Below are 22682 nucleotides of genomic sequence, written 5' to 3'. Positions count from 1 at the left end.
GAAGAAGGAAAGAGTAAAACCAAAATGTACAGTCATAAAGGATTAAAAAGACGCAAGTCCTTGGGGGTGGGGAAACTCTAGACCATCAGAAAAAATGGAGCCCAAGTAGGGTTTCGCCTCTTTATTATTTTTTTAAGTAGACTCAGTACCCAGTGCAGAGCCCAATGTGGGGCCTGAACTCACAACCCTGAAATCAAGACCCGAGCTGAGATCAAAAGTCAGTTGCTTGACCGACTGAGCCACCCAGGCACCCAGGGTTTCACCTTTTATTCCTATTTAAGGCTGAGAGATGTCACTGTCAGAAGACCAATATTCTCTTGAACACAGTGTTGGATTTGGACTTTGATGGGGCTCTCCACTTAGAAGAAATCTCCCTCACACCCACCAGGCAGGCACAAATTGATGGGTATGGTCATGCATCAGACCTGGTGCATATGTGCCAGACTGAGAAAACAAGATATGACAAGAATCTTCTGCAATGCAGTCCCATGGGCAAAAGAAAGATTTAGAAGCTTGTTAAGAAAAACACATTGCCATCTGGAAGTAAGTACAAGGCATAGATCTAGGAGACATTGGTGTCTTCTGGGAAACACTGAGGTGCTAGCAGAGAAAGGTCTTTTTAGATTATCCCCGTCTTCTCGCCTGCCCCCTTGGAGGGTCGGGTAAATGAAGGAAGGGCCAAAGATGTCAAATGTACAGGCCTTCGTTTTCCTCAAAGTGGGAGCCTTGAAAAACAGCCCTGAGTGCATGTGAGGGTTTTTTTCATGTGCATTTCATGAAAAGTGTATAATTCTGTACAAAAAGGAATATGCAATTTTCCTAAACACTGAGACCTTGCTTGGATCTGTTTGATACATTCTTCACCAAATATTAGTATCTGTAGACTCAACATTTGGATAACTGCCTTTTTTCACATAAACCTTCACTGATAAGTGAAGAATATTATTCTTAAAACTTTTAATATATACATCAATATTTGATCCATTCTAGGATGCATATTTTCACACAATTTTCCATCTCTAAAGCTGGGTACATCTTTGAATCAGTGGTGTCTTACAATTATAATCGCCAGCATTGTTTTTTCTTTTATGATACATAAGAGAATGTACATCTGTAGAACCTTAGATTCGATGAAATATGGACAATTGCTTAAAATGTTACTAGACAAAACGTTGAAAGTTTAAAGAACCCCAGTTGTCCTGAGTAGCTTGAATCCTTTCAGAACATGACAGGAATTAAGTGTCCAAATTCTAGAACTGTTAAAGAACTTTAAAAAGTGCCTTCAGGCATGGGAATCTACGGCTTTCAGATATCATATGCTTCTCCTTTAATCTTTTAATGCGACAAGTTATAGTAATAGACTTTTTTAAAATGTTGAACCATATTTACGTTCCTGGAGTAAACCCAACTTGATATGATGAGTGTTGGTTTTACAGACTACCAGATTCAGTTTTCTTTTTCTAAATTTCATTAAAGAGAAAGAAAGCGCACACACACAAAAGTGGGGGAGGGGCAGAGAGAGAGAGAGAGAGAGAGAGAGAGAGAGAGAGAATCTTAAGCAGACTCCACACTCAGTGTGGAGCCCAACAGGGGGCTCTATCCCACCACCCTGGGATCATGCCTGAGCTGAAATCAAGAGTCGGATATTCAACCAATTGGGCCACCCAGGCACCCCTGGATGCAGTTTTCTGATCTAATATGGAAATGTCGAATTCCATGATAGAGATACATTTTTACTTTTCCTCAGATACATGCAACAATGAATGGTTCTTCCTTCTCTTAAAGAGATTGTGTTAGGGACACCTGGGTGGCTCAGTTAGTTGAACATCCGACTCTTGTTTCAGCTCAGGTCACGACCCCAGGGTTGTGGGATTGAGCCCCACGTCAGACTCCATGCTGAGCACTGAGCGTGCAGCTTGCTAAAGATTCTCTCTCTCTGCCCCCTTCCCCGCTCACGCACACCCTCTCTAAATAAATAAATAAATAAATAAATAAATAAATAAATAAATAACTTTTTTAAAAAAGAGAGAGAGGCGTGCCTGGGTGGCTCAGTCAGTTAAGCGTCTGACTTGGGCTCAGGTCATGATCTCAAGGTTCGTGAGTTCAAGCCCCGTGTCGGGCCCTATGCTGACAGCTCAGAGCCTGAAGCCTGCTTTGGATTCTATGTCTCCCTCTCTCTCTGCCCCTTCCCTGCTCATGCTCTGTCTCTCTCACTCTCTAAAATGGATAAATGTTTAAAAATAAAATAAAATAAAATAAAATAAAATAAAATAAAATAAAATAGAGAGAGAGAGATTGTGTCAGATTAGAGTTACCTGATCATTAGATGTTTGGTAGGACATTGGTTCTGCTATCTGGTTTTACTGTTTTGTCTGGAGGGGGCGGGAGAGTTTTCACTGCCGATTCCCTTGTCTTTATAACAGTTTTGGGACTTTTCATGTTATCTATTTCTTCCCAAGCCACTTTCGGCAATTTATATATTTTTTGGAATTTGTATGTATTGTCTAAATGTTGAAGTTATTGCCATAGCTTTATAGCACTTTTTCTCTTTTTATCGATGCCACAACTGAAATTATGCCCATCTTCCCATTCTGAATCTTTCTCTTTTTTCCTGATAAATACTATAAATGTTTTACAAAAAAAAAATCAATTTTTGTATTTGTCGATCCACTTTAGAGTATCTTTGTTTCCAGTCTCGTTACTTTCTGCTAAGTTATATTACTTCTCACTTAGACTTTCTATGGGTTTATTCTGTTATTCTTTTTCCAACTTCTTACATTAGATTAAAATGGATCCTTAACTCATTAATTCTCAGCCTTTTATCTTTTCTAATGTAAGCATGTTGGGCTGTAAAATTCCTTCTAAGGGGGCGCCTGGGTTAAGCGGCCGAATTCGGCTCAGGTCATGATCTCGCGGTCCGTGAGTTCGAGCCCCGCGTCGGGCTCTGTGCTGATCGCTCCGAGCCTGGAGCCTGTTTCAGATTCTGTGTCTCCCTCTCTCTGACCCTCCCCCGTTCATGCTCTGTCTCTCTGTCTCAAAAATAAATAAACATTAAAAAAAAAATTTTAAAAAAAAGTCAAAAACCATTTAAAAAAAATAAAAATAAAAAATAAAATTCCTTCTAAGTAATCTTTGGCTATATTTCATGTTTGAATATATAATGTCTTCATGATTGTGCACTTCTAATTGTTTTCTAGTATCCATTCTCATTTATTCTTTGATCCACAAGGTATTGAAAGGCACATTTAAAATTTGTCCCAAATGTATGGAGTGGTTTTAGTTATCTTATCTCTACTAATTTCTAGCATACTTGTAGTAAAAGAACATATTCTGCATGTAACTGATTTTTTTTTTTTTTTTTTTTTGGGAGAAGCTTTAAGACTTACTTCATTGCTTAGGATGTAGCCAATTTTAATAAATGTTTTATTTGTACTTGAAAAGAATGTGGATTTTCCAATTGTTTGTTCCAGGATTACATGTGTCCAAAAGTCTTTCTCAAGTCTTTATCCTTACTGATTTTGTGACTGCTTGATCTTCCAATTACCAAAACGTTCTACAAAACAGCTCATCCACTCTGATTGTGGATTCAACTGCCTATTGTATGGTCCCCAGTCCATTCTTAGGCCCTGGAACCAAAAGTTGAAAGTTCTAGGCCTCCAGGAATCAGTAGTAACACCCAGGGATTTCTGGCCTCCCTCCTTTGATAGCTCAATATGCATATAGAGAAATAAAACTAAACATTGGCATTTTTTAAGTGTTCTGTACAAGAAAATTTTAAAACTCTAAATTTCTGTATTGCCAGAAACATGTAAGATCTCTAAGCCTCACTTTTTCATTGAAAAATGGAAATAATAACATCTGAGGTTGAGATTCCCCAGGAAATGACACCAAGACAGAGATTTGTACTCAGGGAGTTTGTCGGGAAGCTTTAAGTGGCCTTAGCAGAGAGTGTTATGTCTCACTCGTGTATACCCACCAAGCTGAGCACGGACCTAACACAGCAAGTAGTCGATGGTTGTTAACTAAACCAAATGACATGAATCTCTTTTCTGATACATATAATGGATATAACTTTTTCATCAGAGGAAAGCTGCAGTTAGACTGTGGCATCAGACCTGGGACCACTGGAGGACCTGGCCAAGAGTTGTCCTTGAGCTTCCCAAGAGAACCAGAATCCCCTAGTAAGTTCCTATGCCCCCTGGGCAACAAAGCCAACGTGGAGGCAGCTTCCGACACCGAGAACAACCATCAAGGACTCTCAATTATTTCTAAAAGGCCACTTTTATACAGGGTATAGGGAATCTAGAAATCTCAGGAGCTAAGAAAGAAATTAAGCTCTCAAATCTTAGACCTAGAAGCCAGAAAAGCATAAAATCTTAAATGATCTAAAATGAGAACCCCCTCCCACCTGGGGGATAACTAGGAAAACGGAATGTGTCTGTAGCTTTGGGTCCTGGTCTTTTCAGACTTCTATCCTTTCTCGGGAATATCCCTTTCCCCATGTGACTGCTGGCTCACGAGCACCTGCCATGTCCTGGAGGGTGCAGGAGTCTGTGAGCACAAAGCATGGCGGGATAGAAAAATTCAAGGGCCGTTTTCCATTGCTTTGTTCTCTTTATGACATTGACCTCTTCCTTCTGAGACACAGGTTTTCACTCCCCTTTGGTTCAGTTGCTTCTTTGGGATTCTAAACCTTCAGGTTAAAGTTCTCCACGCGTTGAAAACAGCATGAAAGGCTGAAATCGTGTATGCTCTTAGAACTCTCCTGTGAAGGCCCACATTGGAGACTGACATCTATCAGTGAGTCTAGTGTGGCCAACTACTCCCTCTGCGTCAGAACAGATGGGTTTCTCTGCGTTTGGCTGCTCTGTCACATGAAAATGGTGCTATCATTAAATCCCAGAATCCCACATCCCACTCAGGGCAGAGCAATATTCACTCTATGAGAAGTATTCAGCAACTGAGGCTGATTCAGTACATGGGCCTTGCACGTCCGTGGCTTGAAATGGTAGAGGCAATTGCTCGCTGACTTAAATTATTTTCTCTCGAGCCCATAGAGTTACATTTTTTTTTTCCGTGTTAAACACATCAATGATTTCTCTCCGCTAAGCGGGTGTGTACTCAACCACCCAGCCACCTGCCTTCAATCATGGTTGCTCTCTCTCTCTCTTCTAGCCCCTTGTTTGGTATCTGGGGAGGGGCGGGGGGAAGCGCCTTTCTGATTTCAGCGCCATCGTGTCTGTTCACTGCTGGTTTAGATGCCAACACTCCAACCAGCTCAGCTACTGTCCTTGATTTCTTCCACAAAGACTACGCTTTTCCCCTTAGTCTCTCCTAATTATATGTAGGCTTTTCATTTCAGAATAACCTGTCTCAGAAGATCATGCTTCAGACCACCTCTACTCCCTTCTGTTTGCTTGTTTGTATATAAGCATCCTGCACCACTCCATACCTCATTCCCAATCCAAGAAATCCGTATTTATCTCTATGCACATAAAAGCAAGTTCTCTGTTCAACTCCAGCTCATGAAATTTTAATTTTTATAAATGCTTTTTTTAATGTTTATTTATTTTTGAAAGAGAGAGAGAGAGAGAGAGAGAGAGAAAGCACAAGCAGGGGAGGGGCAGAGAGAGAGAGAACAAGACACAGAATCCGAAGCAGGCTCCAGGCTCCGAGCTGTCAGCGCAGAGCCCGATGTGGGGCTTGAACTCACAAACTGTGAGATCATGACCTGAGCCGAAGTCAGATGCTTAACCGACTGAGCCACCCAGGCGCCCCTGAAATAATCCTTTTTTATTTCTTTTACTAATAACTCTTTGCCCCACGATCCTTCCTATAAAAACCCTCTATTTTGTACAACTGCTCAGAGCGTCTACTTGCTGGGAGGGAGTGCTGCCTAATTCACGAATTGCTTAATGAAGTCAATTCGATCTTCAAATTCACTCAGTTGAATTTTGTTTTTTAACACCCCCCCCCTCCAAAAAACAGAACAAAATAAAAACCAGAAAACAACTCTTTAAAAGACTCCCGTCGGGGCGCCTGTGTGGCTCAGTCGGTTAAGCGTCCAACTTCAGCTCAGGTCATGATCTCGCGGTTTGTGAGTTTGAGCCCTGCGTTGGGCTCTGTGCTGACAGCTCGGAGCCTGGAGCCCACTTCCGATTCTGTGTCTCCCTCTCTCTCTCTGCCCCTCCTCTGCTCATGCTCTGTCTCTGTTTCAAAAATAAATAAAAACATTAAAAAAAAAAGTTAAAAAAAAAAAAAACTCCAGTTGGTTGGTCCTAACACTCACAGCAGATTAGCCGGCCTCATGTGTGCTTATGAGAAATGGAGATTTTCTGAGCAAAAGGCTCAGAGATCAGATCCACATCAGAATAACAAGGCTTTCGAAAGGCAAACAACAGTTTTTCACTTGTTTACAAAGTGTGAAAAGAAATACGGGCCCACTGTCGGTTTTTTCCACCAATTTCACGCACACGCGCACACACACACACACACACACACCACACACACACACATCACACTGCCATTACCACAATCATTCGAATCAGTTCTAAAAACTGAAAAGGGTGGAAATAAGATTGATCCCGAAAAAATAACCCACAGAATTCACTTTAAATGTAAAGGAGCAACAAAATTTATTGGCTGAATTGAACACAACAGTTAAAATGGCAGTGTTGTATTTTCATTTTAAGATGTCTGAATGAAACAAGAAAAGTGCTATTAGTTCAAGCTTCTTACATTCATTAAAAGAGTGGCTATCAAAAACAGCAACATGCACAATGATACATATGCACAAAATGGAATTATATCAACAAATATACAAAATACCCAAAATAAAATATTTACAGGCTTAAAAATATAAACATTGGTTCATTTATCCCATTAAATCATTGGAGGAAGGAGAAAAGATCCTATTGCTATCTGGAATCCTCTTGTAAAACAAGTTTTAAAAACATAGAGTAGTTCTAGAAGACAATTTTTGATGTTTTGGGGGGGACTTAACATTCTATTATAAAAATAATATCTATAAACCTACTAACCATTTTCCTCCTGTGCACAAAAATAATACAGCCAAAAGCTTGTCCTCAAAGACATGCCTGACTTTCAGGAAAACTAATTATAGAGATGGAGTTTCTCATTTGGGTCTTCTTTGTCATTATTTTCAAATAACCTGCAATTCCCTATAGTACACTGAGATATTTCATATAAATAACTTGGTCAAAACCTGAAGTTAGCAATGAGCCCGGCAGAGAGCTGGAGTCGAGTAAAAATGACAAAAATTTACTTTGCCTATAGCGTCAAAACCATTTTCCCTGACGTTCTTGATAGAACGACCACTCTCGGATCCTTCGCGTTCAGATAACTTCATCCTAGAAGCAGTAACAATGTCATCTATTACTTTGTTAGCATTTCTCTTCCTTTCTTTAGAAACAACTGTGCAGTGGGGGATAAATGGTTGCAGTGTAGATATCTGAGAAGGTTTACTAATTCCTTTAGGCTGCCTAGGGCCATCTCATGGCATGTCACAAGGATTTGCTGTGTTTGTGCTCTGTGCCCCTATGCGGTTTGACCAGGTATTTTTAGTATCTCTGCTTTAGCTTATTAGATGATCCAGGTAGGTATCTGAGAAAGTTTAATATGTCTCTGACAGCCAGTCACCTAGGCTGTATTTTATTAAAAATATTATCTTCCCACACAAAGCAGAAAGTTACTCTACCAATTATTGAGTAGTTACCAAAAAGGACCCCAGTTGACGATTCAATAGAATGACCACCTGTCACCGAACTCTTCATTACATCTTATTAATACGAGGTCTAAAATCCATTTTAAAAGCATCTCGCCAAGCGTAGGCAGGTCATCGATTAGTAAAATAACCTTGTTAATTGTGACCATGTTACAATTTCAAATGGATTGTCCCTAAATACAGGAGTATGAACAGAAGCGGAGTGGAAGAAAACTCAGCTTGCAACCCGCTGGGTTCACTACTGAAATTGTTTTTGGTTTTGTTACTGACAAAACAGACAGCAGATTACAAAATCTTTAGGCAGACCTGCTTGTGTGTAGCTCGAGAATAACCGGGGAATATAGTCCACAATTTTGACTGGCCCAGGTGGGGAAAAAACCTGCTAGACTCTGAGATCTTTTAGACTTGCATGTATAAAAGCCATCAAAGAATTAAAAACCAAAAAACCAAAAAACCAAAACAAGTTCACTTTTAACTCAAATAGTCAGAATTGTCATCGGTTGAATGGTCTCCACAATTATAAAAATCTGGTTTGGCTCTCACAGTTCAGAACTCTGATCAGTTTCTTACTTAAAACGACTTATACAAAAATGGAATCACATGGCTAAAAAAGAAGATGTGTAATTAAAGCAGGAGCTATAGAGTTAGGTTTCTCATTCAAATTCTGTCCATTACGTACGAAATGGGCGACTCTGGACAAGGTATCTCACCTTTGCGCGCATTATTTCCTTCCTCTGCAGGATGGAGCTAATACCCACCCTGCACGGTTCTTGTGGACCGTGGCGATAACAATGCACAGAGGATCGTCCCGGCACAGAGTCGACACCTGGTATATGTTAGTTGTTTTACTTCAATATACAACCCTCAAATTCCCGGTGGCTGACTTTCTAGGTCTTCAGTAAATATTAGTTGAATGAATTAATGAATCAGAAAATAGGCGCCAGAATTCAATGGCCACAGACAGAAGGTAGGATGCGCTACTTTTGAAAGAGCCAGGAGCTTGTCTCCGAAGTGCAGAACTGTATCGACGCGAGGGATCGCTCAGCTAGTTCCTACTTAAACAAGCCACACGGAACACCCAGAGCAAGCCTGGGCTGGGTTGATGATAGAAAACCACGTGCAACGTGCCCGGAATGACTGAAATCCTACAGGGAAGAAATATTGCCATGACAACAGAAGAGATTTCTGTCTATATTTTTGATGTTAAACCCGAGAAAGAGAGGATACCGTCAAAAAAAAAAAAAAAAGCAGAGCGTTTGCCTGTTAACTGCACAGCAGTGCCCGTCTCTCTGCCAGTGATGGGAGCCCCATCGTCTCAGACACAAAACCAATTCTCAGCTTTATGGCTTGGGTTGGCTTTTTTTTCTATTGGAAGTGAGCCGGTCATGCCATGAAGTAGTTTTTAGCTCTTGTGTCACCCTAAGTTAGTGAAGACTTTATATTCCTGTCCCAGACACTAGGGGAAAAGAGAGAAAGGGAAAGAAGGGAAGGGGGAGGGGTAAAGATGGAACGGGATGGAAACAAACATAAAGCAGGGATGAAAGATGGCACACGAGGGGAGTAATATTGCCTAGCCCTCGATAAAAGAAAGATGTTTTTAGGGACTGTGAAGAAAGTCCCATCACGGTACGGCTATGTGTGAACTCCAAGCTGAAGGGGGTTCTATGAAGTATCAGATACAGTATATGCCCCATGAATACAGGTTGCTTTGAATTTAAGTACTTATCGGTCATAAAATGCGCCCAGTTTCAGTTCCGGAGGCTTCGTGGCCATTTTAATCTGTCCTTTTTCAGTTTGAGAAGGGACTCCTTTCCGTAATCATGAAACTATCATTCTGAATCGCTCCTTGAAAGCATTCTCTGCAGTGAAAGAAAAACATTCCTTATAAGTGGACTATTCTCGCAAGAAGCCGACTCCTCTATATCATCAGCACAGTGCAAAGGCTTTGAGAAGCAATTTATGCCAGCCGTCAGGAGATGCTCAGGGCCAGACGCTGCCCGCCCTTGAGGGGGAACCACACTTACCACCTGACCGTGTTACAGACACATCTTTCTATGAAGCAAACGCTTGCCTCTTGCTTTCCCGCACAGGTCTGTATGTCACCAGTCGGCCATGCCAGCGTGTGGTCCCAAGCTGTCGTGCATATTTGTGCGTGGGGAATCAAAAATCCCTAAGGCCGAGTTTCCACGAATAAGAACTATGTTGTTCATCCCTTGGGCTGCCTGGAGAGGACGGAGGGAAACGGGTAGGGCCCAGGTATTTGGGTTCCCCCTGTTACTTCATCCGGGTACTTTAAACCAGCCATTGCCACTGGTGAGAAGAGGCAACTGTGATGCTTTCTCCTTATGTTTAAGAGTATAAAATTCTTTAATTAGTTTCTTAAGAATGCTTAGTTGCTTAAGAATGAGCACAAAGTATATGCAAATATATTGGAACACGCCTCAGTAGAAACGGAGCACAGGGGACCAAGGCCAGATTGTCATCATTCAGGGGAGAAATCTGGAATGACTACCCTCAGGAAATGTGTTCCACTACGCAAGTGTCAAAACACTCCACCCTCGCGAGAAGTGTCCCCTTACTGCCATCTGAGGGCACCAAGTAAACATGGTGGCTACGGAGAGAGCGGGGAGAAAGCTGCTTTAATTACTCACTGCATACAAAGTGAATGGTAAAAAGTCTCGGAAGACTAATCTGACAAAGATGTAAGGAATGAAAACTCAGAAAGATCCGTATAAGAAACCTTGATTATCTAACACAGCCTTTTTACCTTGGTAACTGTGTGAGCAAAGGGTACTTTGAATATTATCCATTCAAGTGCAAATACTTCAAAACTTACTTCTGAGATGAATGAAGAAACCCTTAAAACTCAGTAAAACGTCACATTCATCAACGTGAAACGTTTTGTATTTACATAGGCAGATAATTTGTGGAAAACGTATCTAAAGGAAGCCCTTAATGTCCTCTATGTCACTGTTGTTATTAGGTGAAATAATAAAAATCTATTTCCTCTTGCAATTATCGAAAATGCTATAGTAAAATTTCTCCCGGTCAGTGCTAATGGAAGAATAAAAGCATCCAACTGCCATTAGAACTGATGCCAGAGTAGTTCAAGTAACATTGTGTGATGTAGACATTAAAGTCAGGCTGTCTTTGTGCAGAGCCATTAAACTCACTGATAAATGCAGGGCCAACCATTGATTTGACTTTCTCCTCTCTAATTTGTTCAGCTCTCTGACTAAACAGACTTAATCAACCAAGCATCTCAGAATCATACACAACATAGCAAAGGTATCATCAGCCCACATTTAATCCTTCCCATTAAAAAAAAAATCAGCAAATATGGCCAATTTAGGAAATGCATAATAATAACTGGACTATAAATCTATTAAAATGCTAAAAAAAAAAAAAAGCCAACTCTTCAATCTCCAAGAACATGAATGAAAGTAGCCCTTGGCACAAAAAAAGCAACTATGATTCCTTGCCTATGGGTGGACAAGGTTACGATCCAGGCTTCCTGCATTGGTCCTGATTTCCCATCAACCTACTGAGGCCATTTAATTAATTGCCTGCATCCTTCATTTTGACTAGCGTGGGTGGAATTCTTAAAGATATAGAGGTTTTGGGTTTTTTTTTAATGGAAAACATACGGGAAAAAAAAGGAAAAAAAGAGAAAATATTTTACATCTTGCATAACTGGTTAATTGCCAGGCAAGAGAAAATGAAGGTAAACTTTGCTGACACTTTCCTTTACTTATAAAAGAAGACACAGCATCGCGGTGGAATCGGAGAAAGGAGTCCCAGAACTGTGAAAGCAAAAATAGTTTGTCCCAGTGCTTATAAAAGAGATTTATCAATAGATTGCCTTTACTGTTACAATATTCTCATCAGTACTTCAGGTACACTTAACTTTCCTGTACAGTTGAACAAATGAGCAAACAGAACTTTTGTCATGGATTCACACAGAGGAGACTACAACCCTCACAAGCAAATGCACGAGAAGAAAATCAAGATCCTTTGTTTTACAGCTAGGAATGAAATTTACGTTCTTTACATTCGCTGGGGGACGGGGGGGGGGGGGGGGGGGGGGGGATGAATGCAGCTGGAGTCTAACTAGCACTATCGGGGTGAAATCAAATTTAAATCCGTTTCTCAAGACAGAATGTGTAAAATATTTCCAAGTGTGCAGTAGATGCCTTTGTGTGTTAGTTTGTGCACAGTTGAGTGCATCAGCACGTGTGCGTGCGAGTGGCTTTATGAATTCCTGGTGGTGGGTTCAGAGTGCTTAAGGCTATGTCTGATTATAGGACCTCATCTATAGAAGGAAATTAAATATTAAAACAGTACTTTGAAATGACATTAAGGATCTGACACAATGCAATAAAAGCCAGTAATCTGACTAATAAAGAAATTCAACAAATCTCTACCACCTCTTCTAATTGAATCACTGCAAATTTAAAATGGGAACGATCTGCTTTATGCTACTGGCTCAAACTTGTTTTCCTTTGATGTCTGTTTATTTCGTTCCTTTCGTACTGTTGAAATAGGTTTCCGTATACTTAGCTTGCCTCTTTCTTTCCTTTATGACACAGAACACAAGCTTTAAAAACATGTACCATCAGTTCATTACTTAGGCAATCTCTCTGGAAGATGGGAGCTATGTAGCTCATATAGTGTATGAATATTATGCCGTTCACATGCATGTAGTTTTGCTTGAGAATATCTAGTCATCCTGACACCACGAATCAACTCCTAGTAGGAGCTCTGGTCTTTTGATTACACACACTGAAGAGCATTTCAGAGAGGATATTACATAATCATTAGAGGCTAATAGCGTTCTAGGAGCTGCTTCAGTTAATCACTCAAAGTATCCAGGCATATGGTAACCTGTTCTGAAATAAATGTTTCATCTAAAATAATAGGAAACATACATATAAGGAAGCCACTTTTCAAAAAAAAAAAATCTTGGCATAGAATGTTTATGATACATATGCTTGCCAGTGTCATATTCTCAACATACCTGTCCCAATCACAAGTCTATAAAGCAAAAGTCAACTAACATGAAAAACTGTGTTTTTCTCTTGTTTTTTCTTTATATGTTCCTCATTTGGGACTCCCTATATTGTAGGATAGTGGAATCCAAAATTTTTATAACCAAGGTAAAAATCTCTGATAAATAGTCTCTTACCCAAGACAAGACAGAACCATTCCTCTGGGAGGTCAACACAATAGACTTTTCTTTTTTTCTTTTTTCTTTTTTTTTACCCCTGCATTGAGAGCCAGAGAACCCATATAAAACAAAAACAGAATTGCTTTAGGTTACAGTACATAAAAGAACATCAATAGTTCAGGGACAGTTATCATAACTAGTTATAAAACCAGATTTTAAATTCAAGGTTACTGATAGATTATAAAATGTTAACAGCTGGATAAACTGTAAAATATGCATTATGTACACATGAAAAGGTTACAGTTTATAAATGCTAAAATACTGTGTCTCTTGGCATTTTAGAGAAATCTTTCCCTGATCCTAATTTCTTCACTGGGTGGGAAAGAAAAAGGAGAAAGAAAGAAAGAAAGAAAGAAAGAAAGAAAGAAAGAAAGAAATCCTGCTCTGTTGAGCTTTTTACTTCTCTCCAAACAAATGATCTAGACCAAGCAAACCAAACTGCTCCTTTATGGTCCTGGTGGTAGATAGTGACCTATTTGCATACCCAGCAACTGAAAGTAGGCAAATTTTCTGCCAATCACTGATCCCCTCTGCTCATCAGGTGAAGACCAGACTCTTTCAGCTTTGGGGGTGTTTCCCACACAGTGGTACAGCAAAGGGTCTTGTCTTTTCTTTCTTTCTTTCTTTCTTTCTTTCTTTCTTTCTTTCTTTCTTTCTTTCTTTCTTTCTTTCTATCTCTCCCTCCCTCTCTCTCTCTCTTTTTTTTTCCTGGAAAGAAAAAGGAAAAGAAGGAAGGAAGGAAGGAAGGAAGGTGTCTTGGGAGAGGAGGGGCTCCTCTGGGGTTGGCAGTGGTTCCTCCAGGCCCTCTTTGCACCCTGCCTGGCACGGCCAAGTATCACGGCATGACGCTTACTTGGGTTTGTTTGGGTAAGTCCTGTTTTCTGCAAAGGCAAGTAAAGGTGACTTCCAAGTGTTGAGCGCATCAAAGCAAAAAAAGGAAAACCAAAGATTTTTTTTTTTTTTAAGGTAAAAAAATTAAAAGTGCTTGAAAATAATTCTCAGGAAACTTATCTTGAGAGGAGAATCCCATGTGTAGCACCCCCTCCACGCTGTATCCTGCTGCCCCTGCTGGCCGCACAGGGACCTCCTGGGTCTAGGCTCTGGAGCAGGGACGGTCCTAAGAGCCTCCGTTTAGGGGGAAGCAAAACTTATTTCAGTGGTTCCCAGGGAAAGTTGTATTCCTTGACGTGTGGTCCACGCACGTCGGCCTCGGAGACCTCACAACTTTTTGGCAGTGTCGTGGCACGCCGCTGCCCGGATGGTGGTCCCAGCCAAGCCCCTGTTGCTGACCCTGCGGACCAGCACTTTGGAAACCGGGATTTTTGTTCTGGGCATCTCACTCCTGACCGGTTGCTGGTGCGCTACGGGATGGCTGGACGGGAGGTTCGCGAGGTGCTTGATGCTGATGGGGATTTTAGAGTCCTTCAGCAGGCTGCCTGGTGTGCGCAGCGGGCAGGTGATGGTGACCGGGGACACGGGCTTTAACCGGGACAAGCAGGCCGTCTCCTCGCTGGCGGGGACGACGGCCGGGCCCGCATCCGGATCGGAGTAGAGGTCGTAGAGCGCGTCCCCGCTGTAGCTATCCCGGGGGATGGCCGCCTTCCTGCCGCCGCCGCCGCCGCCGCCGCCGCCGCCGCCGGCGCTGTCCTCCTCCGGGCCCGGAGTGGTGGAATCCCAGTAGCCCTCGTCGCTGTTGGGGACGCCCTCCTGCTGCTCCTTCTCCGGGGGTTTGGGCTCCTCCTTGGGATGGAGCTCCATGGGAACCCGGTTGAGCCTCCGGTGCTTGCCCAACGGCACGTCCTTGGCCCCTTCTGCGCACCTGGCGTCTTTGGGGGTCTCCGGCCCCACCTGGGCGTCCAGGGCCGCCGCCGCCGCCGCCGCCGCCGTGGCCGCTGCCTCCTGGGGCCCTCGGGCCTGGTCCTCGGTCTGCGACAGCATGTCCCAGAACTCCTGGAGATAGGTGTCGTCCAGCTCGTCCGGGCTCGCCATCTCCTCCCCTCCGCCCTGGTAGGCCACCACGCCGGGGTTCTTTTTAGACAGGGCTGGCTTGCCAGGCCCGGGGGCATGCTTGTCGCAGCTGGGACCCGCCTCGTCCTCCGGGTCTGCAATAATATCTCCGCAGCCTGTAAGAGAGTCAAAGCTTTTCAGTGAAGTCACGTCAGAAAACATCAAACAAATACGATCGGCCGACGGGTCTGAGGGCGGATCGACAGAGGAAGGGTCGGGGGCGGCCGCCGCCCGGCCGCCGCACTCCGCGTCGAGCAGGGGGACGGGCGGTGCCGGAGCGTCACCTGTCCTGCAGGCTTCCTCGGCCGGGTGCGCCTCCTCCCCCGCGCCCGGCTCCGGGGGTGCCCGGGGCTCCTCGGCGCGCCGGTGCCCCGCGGCGTCCTCTCCCCGGGCGCCCTCGGCCCGAGGCGCCGCGGGGCCGGGGGCCCGTCGGCGGTCCGGCGCGGGGGCGCGAGCGGCGGGGGCCGGCCCCGGCTGCCCCCCTCCGGGCTCACCTGCTGCTGGCTCTGGCGGCGCGTCCCCGCGCGGCTGCTCCGGCTGGCGCGCGGGCGCGGGCGCGGGCGCGGGCGTCTCCTCCTTGACGCACTCCAGGCTGGCGGTGAGCGAGCCCGGCAGGACCAGGCCGCCCGGCGCCCCCGCGCGCTCGCCCTTGGCCTCCGCCTTGGCCCGCTTGTCCTTCTTGGGCCAGCGCATGCTGCTGAAGAGCCCCTTGAGCCCCCTCTTTTGTTTGCCGCCGGCCCTGCTCGCGTCCGCGGGCTCGCCCCGGCCGCTGTCCGGCCGCCCGTTCTTCCTCAGCAGGGAGAAGAAGCTGTGCGACTTGGCCACGGCGCTGGGGGCCGCGGAGCCCCCGCCGGGGCCCGCCGCCCTGGGGGCGCCCCCCGCCGCCGCCGCCGCCGCCGCCGCCGCCGCGCCCGGCCGGCCCCCGCCGCCCCCGCCGCCGCCGCCGCCGCCGCGCGGCTCCTCCTTCTTGCCGCTCTCCAGCACCAGCACCTCGGCCAGGCCGTCGTGGGTCCGGCTCCTCGCCATCCCCGTCGGACCCGAGCCTTTCGCGTCCCCTTTGTTTTTGACCCCGAAAATGCTGGGCATCGCGCCGCCCGATTTCCTCTTCCTGAACAACTTGAACGCGGCCTTGTTGATCCTCCCCGACGGCTGCTCGGCGGCCGGCGTCTCGGCGGCACAGTCGCAGTGCGAGTCCATGTCTGCCGCGAGGGTCCCGGCCGCGGCCGCCGCCTTCCTCCTGCAGCCCCCCGCGGACGCGCGGTCGCCGCCGCCGCCGCCGCCGCCGCCGCCGCCGCCGCCGCCGCCGCGCCCGCTCGTCGCCATGGAAACCGAGCGGGCTAAGCCGCTTTCGTCAGCGGTGCGCTCGCGCCAGGCCCCTGTCATCGGGGTCTGCATCAACCTGAGCCGCTCGAGCCGCCGCCGCCGCCGCGAGAGACGCACGCATCCAAGACCCTCTCCCCTCCCGCCAGGGGCTTACATAACTCCCCAGCCCGCTTCGGAGCCGGCGCGGCGCGTGTGTGCGGCGGGGGCAGGCGACGGAGCCCCGAGCCGGCTGCGCACCCGGGAGGCGTCATGGTGGCGCTCGGATCCCGGCCAGTGTTGCCCGCCGCCCTCGCGGTCGTCCTCTAGAGATGCTCCTTCCGCAAGCCCGCTCGTGGATCACGGAACGCCCCCGGCACGGACAAAGAGACGCGAAAATTCGACCCAGCAAAATGGTTCCTCCTCCCCGCGCCTGTCCCGGGCCTCATGAGTCTCTCTTTGTGTGTGTGTGTGTGTGTGTGTGTGTGTGTGTGTGTGTGTGTGTGTGTGTGTGTGTCTTGCCCCCAGCCTGTCGTGTCTGGCCCTACCGTTTGGGCCCCAGGCAGCCGCAGGCAGGGAGCGCGTCCGTTCGCCTCTGCGGCTCGCCCGCCGCTGAGCACAAGTCTGCAGGTGGAGGTGGAATCCTCGCTATTGCGGTTCTGATTCTGGCCGCAAAAACGCCAGCCCTCCGTCGAACACCAAGCAGCAACGCTCCGCAAGGAAAGTGCAGCAGTTCTGCAGGGTGGACGTGGACTGGTCCTTAGGGACAGCCATAGATTTTTATCTCAGACTCCAGCTCCTGGGGCTCGGGCCACGGGAGCCACCGCCTGGCCCGCACTGGGCCACGGCGGATGAGTGCAGAGTGGGACGCCCTATTTGAGAATCTCGGGTCCGCAGGTGGTCCTCGGAGGCCAGGGCCTGCCGCCTTCTTTTTCATTCCGCAGGACACGAGCTTTACTCCTGTCCCCCCCCCCCCCCCCACCCCACCCCCCACCCCGTCCCGTTCAACACCCCCAGGCCTTCCTGCAGCCCTCTCCCCCTTCCGGGCGGGGAAGAGCCTGGCAGCATCCCTGAGGGCCCAAGAGTCTCTGCGGCTGCTCCAACCCACATGATCTGGGGAGAGGAAAACCTTGCCCCGGAGAACCGCCCAATCTGGGGATCTTTTCTTCAATCTGACTTGGAAGGTGACTGCTAATATTGTAACCTTCACACCTAATTCCGTGATCCTGGCTGGGGGGTTATTAGCAATAAAAGAAGAAATGTGGAGAAGCATGTACACACACATATATAACATATACATTTACTATTATTTACGAACGTGATAAATACGTAATAATACTTCTTTGCCATTTATTTTATTCATAAATATTATTTAGGAATACGTAATGTTTACATCAATGTGAATAGCCATGTTTCCCCTAATCATCTCGAGATTCATTTTTGTTGTTTTTTGTTGTTGTTGTTAGAGACAGACAGGTGGGGTGGGGGGAGGAGAGCCCTCACACTCGCTGAGCAGGGGAGGGACACAGGGAGAAGGAGAGAGAGAGAGAATCCCCAGCAAGGTCCACACCCAGCTCAGAGGCCAGCTTGGGGCTCTGTCCCACAACCCTGGGATCACGACCTGAGCCTAAATCAGGAGTCCGACTGAGCCACCCAGGTGCCCCTCGAGCATCCTTTTTTATGAGCTTTGCATTTTACCCCGAAACTCCATTCTCTGTGGGTTGGAGTCGCAGTTTTGCTACTAACGCGTTGGCCATCGCAGCTCCTGTAGCACGGAACACAGTCGGTTTGGATTTAGGCCTTGGGGTTGTTAGTTGCACACTTGCCCTTTTCTATTGATTTCGATCAAGAACACTGTTTCGTAAAATTTAAAGAGCAGGGAGTTTGGATTCAGGAGAGGTTTTCATTCTCGCATTTGAGTCCAACCGGGTCTCTGCAATTACTGGCACACGTCTCTCCTGGACAGGGTGTAACATTAAGACCCAGGTCTTTTGCCAGTTCTAACTGCCCACGTGCCATGAGGAATCAGGTTTCACATCACCGCAGGGAGGGAAGAGCTATGAAGGTCTGTAAAGCGAAACGCAAGTGTTATTTCTCCACCAGCCTTTGGAAGGCGGTTGAAAACCTTTCTCAGTTCTTTTATACGCATCCTGAAATTGCTCTGACTGATGGGTTACGACGACGTCACTGTCCGTCCACAAGCATTCATGACAGGAATCTGGGAAAAATGAAGCACTCTATACAAACTCTCCCCTGCTCTCTCCCCAAGCCTGGCGCTGGGAGAAAGCGGACTGCTTATCTACTGCAGAGCTCTGATCTCCCAGGACTCCAATCTGAGTTTCATTAGCATGACAATCCTTGGGTCCCCCTGGAAAAATGTGGCCAGGACTCTGGGATGGATATCATTCCCTTTGAGACACAGAGACTCCAACAAAAACAAAGGGACAAAGCAGTCTTCGGTCCTTGGCCCAGAGGCAGAAGAAGGCAACACACTCAGAACCATCCAAAGGCCTCCAGCAAGGGGAGCTTTAGAAGTCAACATGTGAATGGGGGTCTTCAAATGTCCTCTAACCTAAGGTCCTTGTTACAGGGACTGTCAAAAAGGAGAGTGTGGCCAGCCTGCAAGGACCTTACTAGAAGAACCAGACACTCGGGGAGAGCACCCCTTCCCGGGGCCCAAGAGCCAGCAAGGGAGGTGGATGGTTAAGAGTTCCAGGCAGCCTGCTGGGTGGCAGGTTTAAGCCAAAGGTCATGGTTATGAACCATGGCAGGGGTTTACTCAACCTTAAATCGCTCTTCACAGTCAAGAGTGGGGGAAGCAAAATCTGCATCTGCACAAAATGGTGACTTTAGTCCCTGAAAGACAGATCATGACAGTGAAGATAAGTTTACCAGAAGCATCCCTGTAGGGGGTTATGTTTTCCTCTTTCATTCCTTCTCCCCAACTCCACCGTTGTCCCCACCCCCACGCTGCCACTTGAAAGAGCAAACAGAAAATTCAAGTAGAAAGAAGCTGAGGAGAAATGTTTCAGAAAAAAAGCTGTTCCGGGGGCACCTGGGTGGCTCAGTCGGTTAAGCGTCCGACTCCGGCTCGGGTCGTGATCCCGTGGCTCGTGAGCTCGAGCCCCGCGCTGGGCTCTGTGCTGATGGCTCAGAGCCTGCTTGGGATTCTCCGTCTCCCTCGCTCTCTGCCCCTCCCCCGCTCGTGCTGTCTCTGTCTCAGGATAAATAAATAAACTTTAAAAAACATTTTAGAGAGTGACTCTGTGGCTTAGTCAGTTAAGCTTCTGACACGAGCTCAGCTCATGATCTCATGGTCCATGAGTTTAGAGCCCCTGTACGGGGCTCTGTGCTGACAGCTCCGATCGTGGATCCTGCTTCAGATTCTGTGTCTCCCTCTCTCTCTGCCCCTCCCCGACTTGCACTCTGTCTCTCTCTTTCTCAAAAATCAACAAACATTTAAAAATTGTTTTAATTAAAAAAAAGAAGAAGAAAGGAAAAAAGCTGTTCCAGAATGATAGGATACTTCACAAATGTAAACAGCAAGCTGCCTTTGCTGGAGACATGTGCATGCTTTTTCTGTTTTGGCACAAGGGAGTGTTTGTTATTCAGTCACGGCTTTTCTCTCTGGGTAGAGAGCATCTTTGGAGGAAGACAATCAAAACAAGAGACAAGATAAGAGAAACACAGGAGAAATCATTTGAAAGCTTACCATCATGATCATCATCAAATTCCTCTTCAGGGTGCCTTCTGACCAGCCTAGCTCCAGCCATTGTCCTAAACTCATTGGGTGGAATTTTCTGAGGGGGATCACCCAGAACACTCTGCGGAAAAGGCCATGGTGCAGCAGCCACCGTGGACCTCCCCTTGTCACAGCATTCCCATTAAGGAGGCCACAGGACTTACCTTACATTTGCCTAAGGTCTTTAAAGCAATAATGCTTAATCAATGTCATTTGGAAATGATGCTTGAACTGCGACCAACACTTCCTGGCTCCAGACCACTCAGCCTGCTCTGGACCCAGCCCAGTTGGCAACGCTGGCTTCCCCTTCCTGTCCATCTCTGCCCCCAACCCCACCCCACCATAACTATCCTCTAAGGCGAGCTGAGTGAAGACCCTCAGATATCTTTGTTAAGGGGCCATCCGGAAGAGCCCCAGCTTTGCCAACTTTGACCCTCATCCAGCAGTTAACTCTGTCCATGTAACCACGGCCTGTCCTCGCCCTCCAAGGGATGCCATGGGCAACCACAAGCTGAGAGAGACCACAGGTGAAGCGCCCAGTGGCCAGGGGAGAACTATGTGAATGCCCCTTGGCAGGGAGCTTGGCCCAAGGGCCCATGCTACTGGCATTTTTCTGTGCCCTCCTTTCTGTGGAACACAAGGCTCTAGGTGACAGCTGGCAGAGAAGGACTAGAGAGCTCTAAGCACAGTAAGCCTGAGCTGGACCGAGGTTCTTATGTACTCTTGTGCATATTTTGATTGCTGATCTGGCCTGAGCACCAGCTTTCAGTGTGGGGTAATAGCTGCTCTGGGTATATGCTTACTCAGAGGAGAAATTCATTTCTAATTAGTAACATGCAATGTGAAAAGCCCAGTCCAACTCGTAATTTTCCACATTAACCCTGGAACACAGCTGAGGCTGCTGAGGGGCAAGGGCTTATCTCAAGAGAACACAGAATCCCATGTTGGCTCTGGGATGATGGGAAAGCTCAGGGGGTAAGGTGTTCTGGGTTCCACAGGTCACCACTCAGGTGTCACCCTGGCCCAGCCCCTGTGGGTTTGTACCCGGATCATAGAGCAAGGGGGTGTGAAGAAAAGACCAGATAAAAGCAAAATGAGCACCTATCTGTAATGTTTGTGGGTCTCAGAGGCACGGGCTGTGCGGAAGCTGGTATTTGGGTCATTCCTATGCTTCTCTCATAGCTTCTGCTTCTCGCTGGCAATCATTGGCATCCCTTGGCTTCTAGACACATCATTCCAAACCACCTCCTTTTTATTCTTTTTAAAAAATGTTTATTTTTTTTTAAATGTTTATTTATTTGAGAGAGAGAGAGAGAGAGCAGGGGAGGGGCAGAGAGAGAGGGAGACACAGAATCCGAAGCAGGCTCTGGGCTCCGAGCTGTCAGCACAGAGCCCAACGCGGGGCTCGAACTCACGAACCGCGAGATCATGACCTGAGCCGAAGTCGGACGCTCAGCCGACCGAGCCACCCAGGCGCCCTGAAACCACCTCCATTTTCACGTGATGTTCTCCCCCAAGTGTCTGTGTCTCCTCTCTTCTTACAAGGACACCAGTCACACTGGAGTAAGGACCCCTCTCCAGCCTCACCTCGTCATGTTATATCTCAGTCACAATTGCAAAGATCCTATGTCCACTTAAGGTCACATTCACAGGTACCGGGGTTAGGACCTCCACACATCTTTGGAGCCACCGTTCAACCCACAATAAGCACCGCTGCCAGCAAGGGTGCCAGCATCCACCTCACTTTTATCCTTCAGCCCGGTCACCAGTGCCCTCGGCACAGACAGTATTGTGGCTGGACTCTCTTCGACAGATCCAAACTGGGTATGGGTCGCTCCAGCAAGTGTAGGCCCTCGGTAGATGTCAAGGTCACGGAGGGCGCTCCTGGGGTCGCCAGCAATGAGGGGACGGTACCACTGGCAGCCGGAGCAAACAGGAAAGAAAATGGCGTGGTCCAAGAAGACTAGATGTTGGCGCCCTAGACGTGAGACCGCTGGCGTCTCTTGGCATCATCCGGGAGGATAAGAGGGCTGCCCGAGTCCCCATGCGGTGGACGGGATAGACTAAGAGAAACACCGTGGCCACTGTTCTCCAATTTCTGCGCATAAGCCAGGGTGGCCCGAGAAACCCGTTACCCCGTCACCGCGACTCAGCTCCTCCCCATAGCTCCCTTTTCTCCTGGGTCACTGTTTGGCCAGAGCCCCTCTTAGAAAATATTCTGTCTCAGATTGCAGAGTGGGGTGGGATGCCCTCAAGCTGTCAGCACCAAGGCGGGCACGAGGAAGCCAAAACCAGGCAGAATGAGGCCAGACAACAGGGGCCCGTGTGGACGGGATGCCAGGGTGTGGGGCACGGGTGAAGGCACATCAGGGAGCGGCCAGACTCAGCAGTGGGGATCGTCTGATCCTCGCGAGGGTGGAAACCACAGCCAGACTCCAAGAGGAGGCCCACAGGTGTTAATGGAGGACGCAAGGCACAGGAATTCAAAAGTGAGAGCCCAGAGGGTCTGCAAGAAATGAATTAAAGCCCAAGCACCCGGCCCCTTGGGGGTAACTTTCGCTCGTCTTTAAGGAAATTCTACTGTGTGACGCAAAGCAGCCTCACACACAGGCTTGGCGCGGCCCTTTCCGCAGGTCCACAGTGAGCACGAAGCAGCCCGTGCA

At 47.3% G+C, this 22682-nt stretch overlaps 1 protein-coding gene across 2 annotated transcripts; it reads right to left on the bottom strand.

Moving 5' to 3' along the window:
- Positions 1 to 12974: 12974 nt before the first annotated feature.
- AMER2 (APC membrane recruitment protein 2) lies at positions 12975 to 17229 on the bottom strand. 2 transcript variants are annotated; one of them, XM_019447953.2, is made up of 2 exons: positions 15473 to 17229; positions 12975 to 15094 (listed from the first exon to the last, which is right to left on the bottom strand). In XM_019447953.2, exons 1-2 carry the CDS (start codon positions 16371 to 16373, stop codon positions 14190 to 14192), a joined length of 1806 nt encoding a protein of 601 aa, XP_019303498.2. In that variant the 5' UTR covers positions 16374 to 17229; the 3' UTR covers positions 12975 to 14189. The 2 variants fall into 2 exon arrangements, with proteins under 2 accessions (XP_019303498.2, XP_053756880.1); XM_053900905.1 differs by having other exon boundaries at positions 12975 to 17229.
- Between the last annotated feature and the right edge of the window lie 5453 nt (positions 17230 to 22682).

Source organism: Panthera pardus, unplaced genomic scaffold, assembly GCF_024362965.1.
Source record: "Panthera pardus isolate Hobbes unplaced genomic scaffold, ASM2436296v1 HiC_scaffold_1, whole genome shotgun sequence".
In the NCBI taxonomy this organism is placed as follows: Eukaryota; Metazoa; Chordata; class Mammalia; order Carnivora; family Felidae; genus Panthera; species Panthera pardus.
Note: the sequence above shows the minus strand (reverse complement) of the source record. Positions and strands in the feature narration are given on the sequence as shown.

Excerpts from the sequence above, each read along its gene's own strand:
- AMER2 (XM_053900905.1), bottom strand. The coding sequence starts at position 16,373 with ATGCAGACCCCGATGACAGGGGCCTGGCGCGAGCGCACCGCTGACGAA.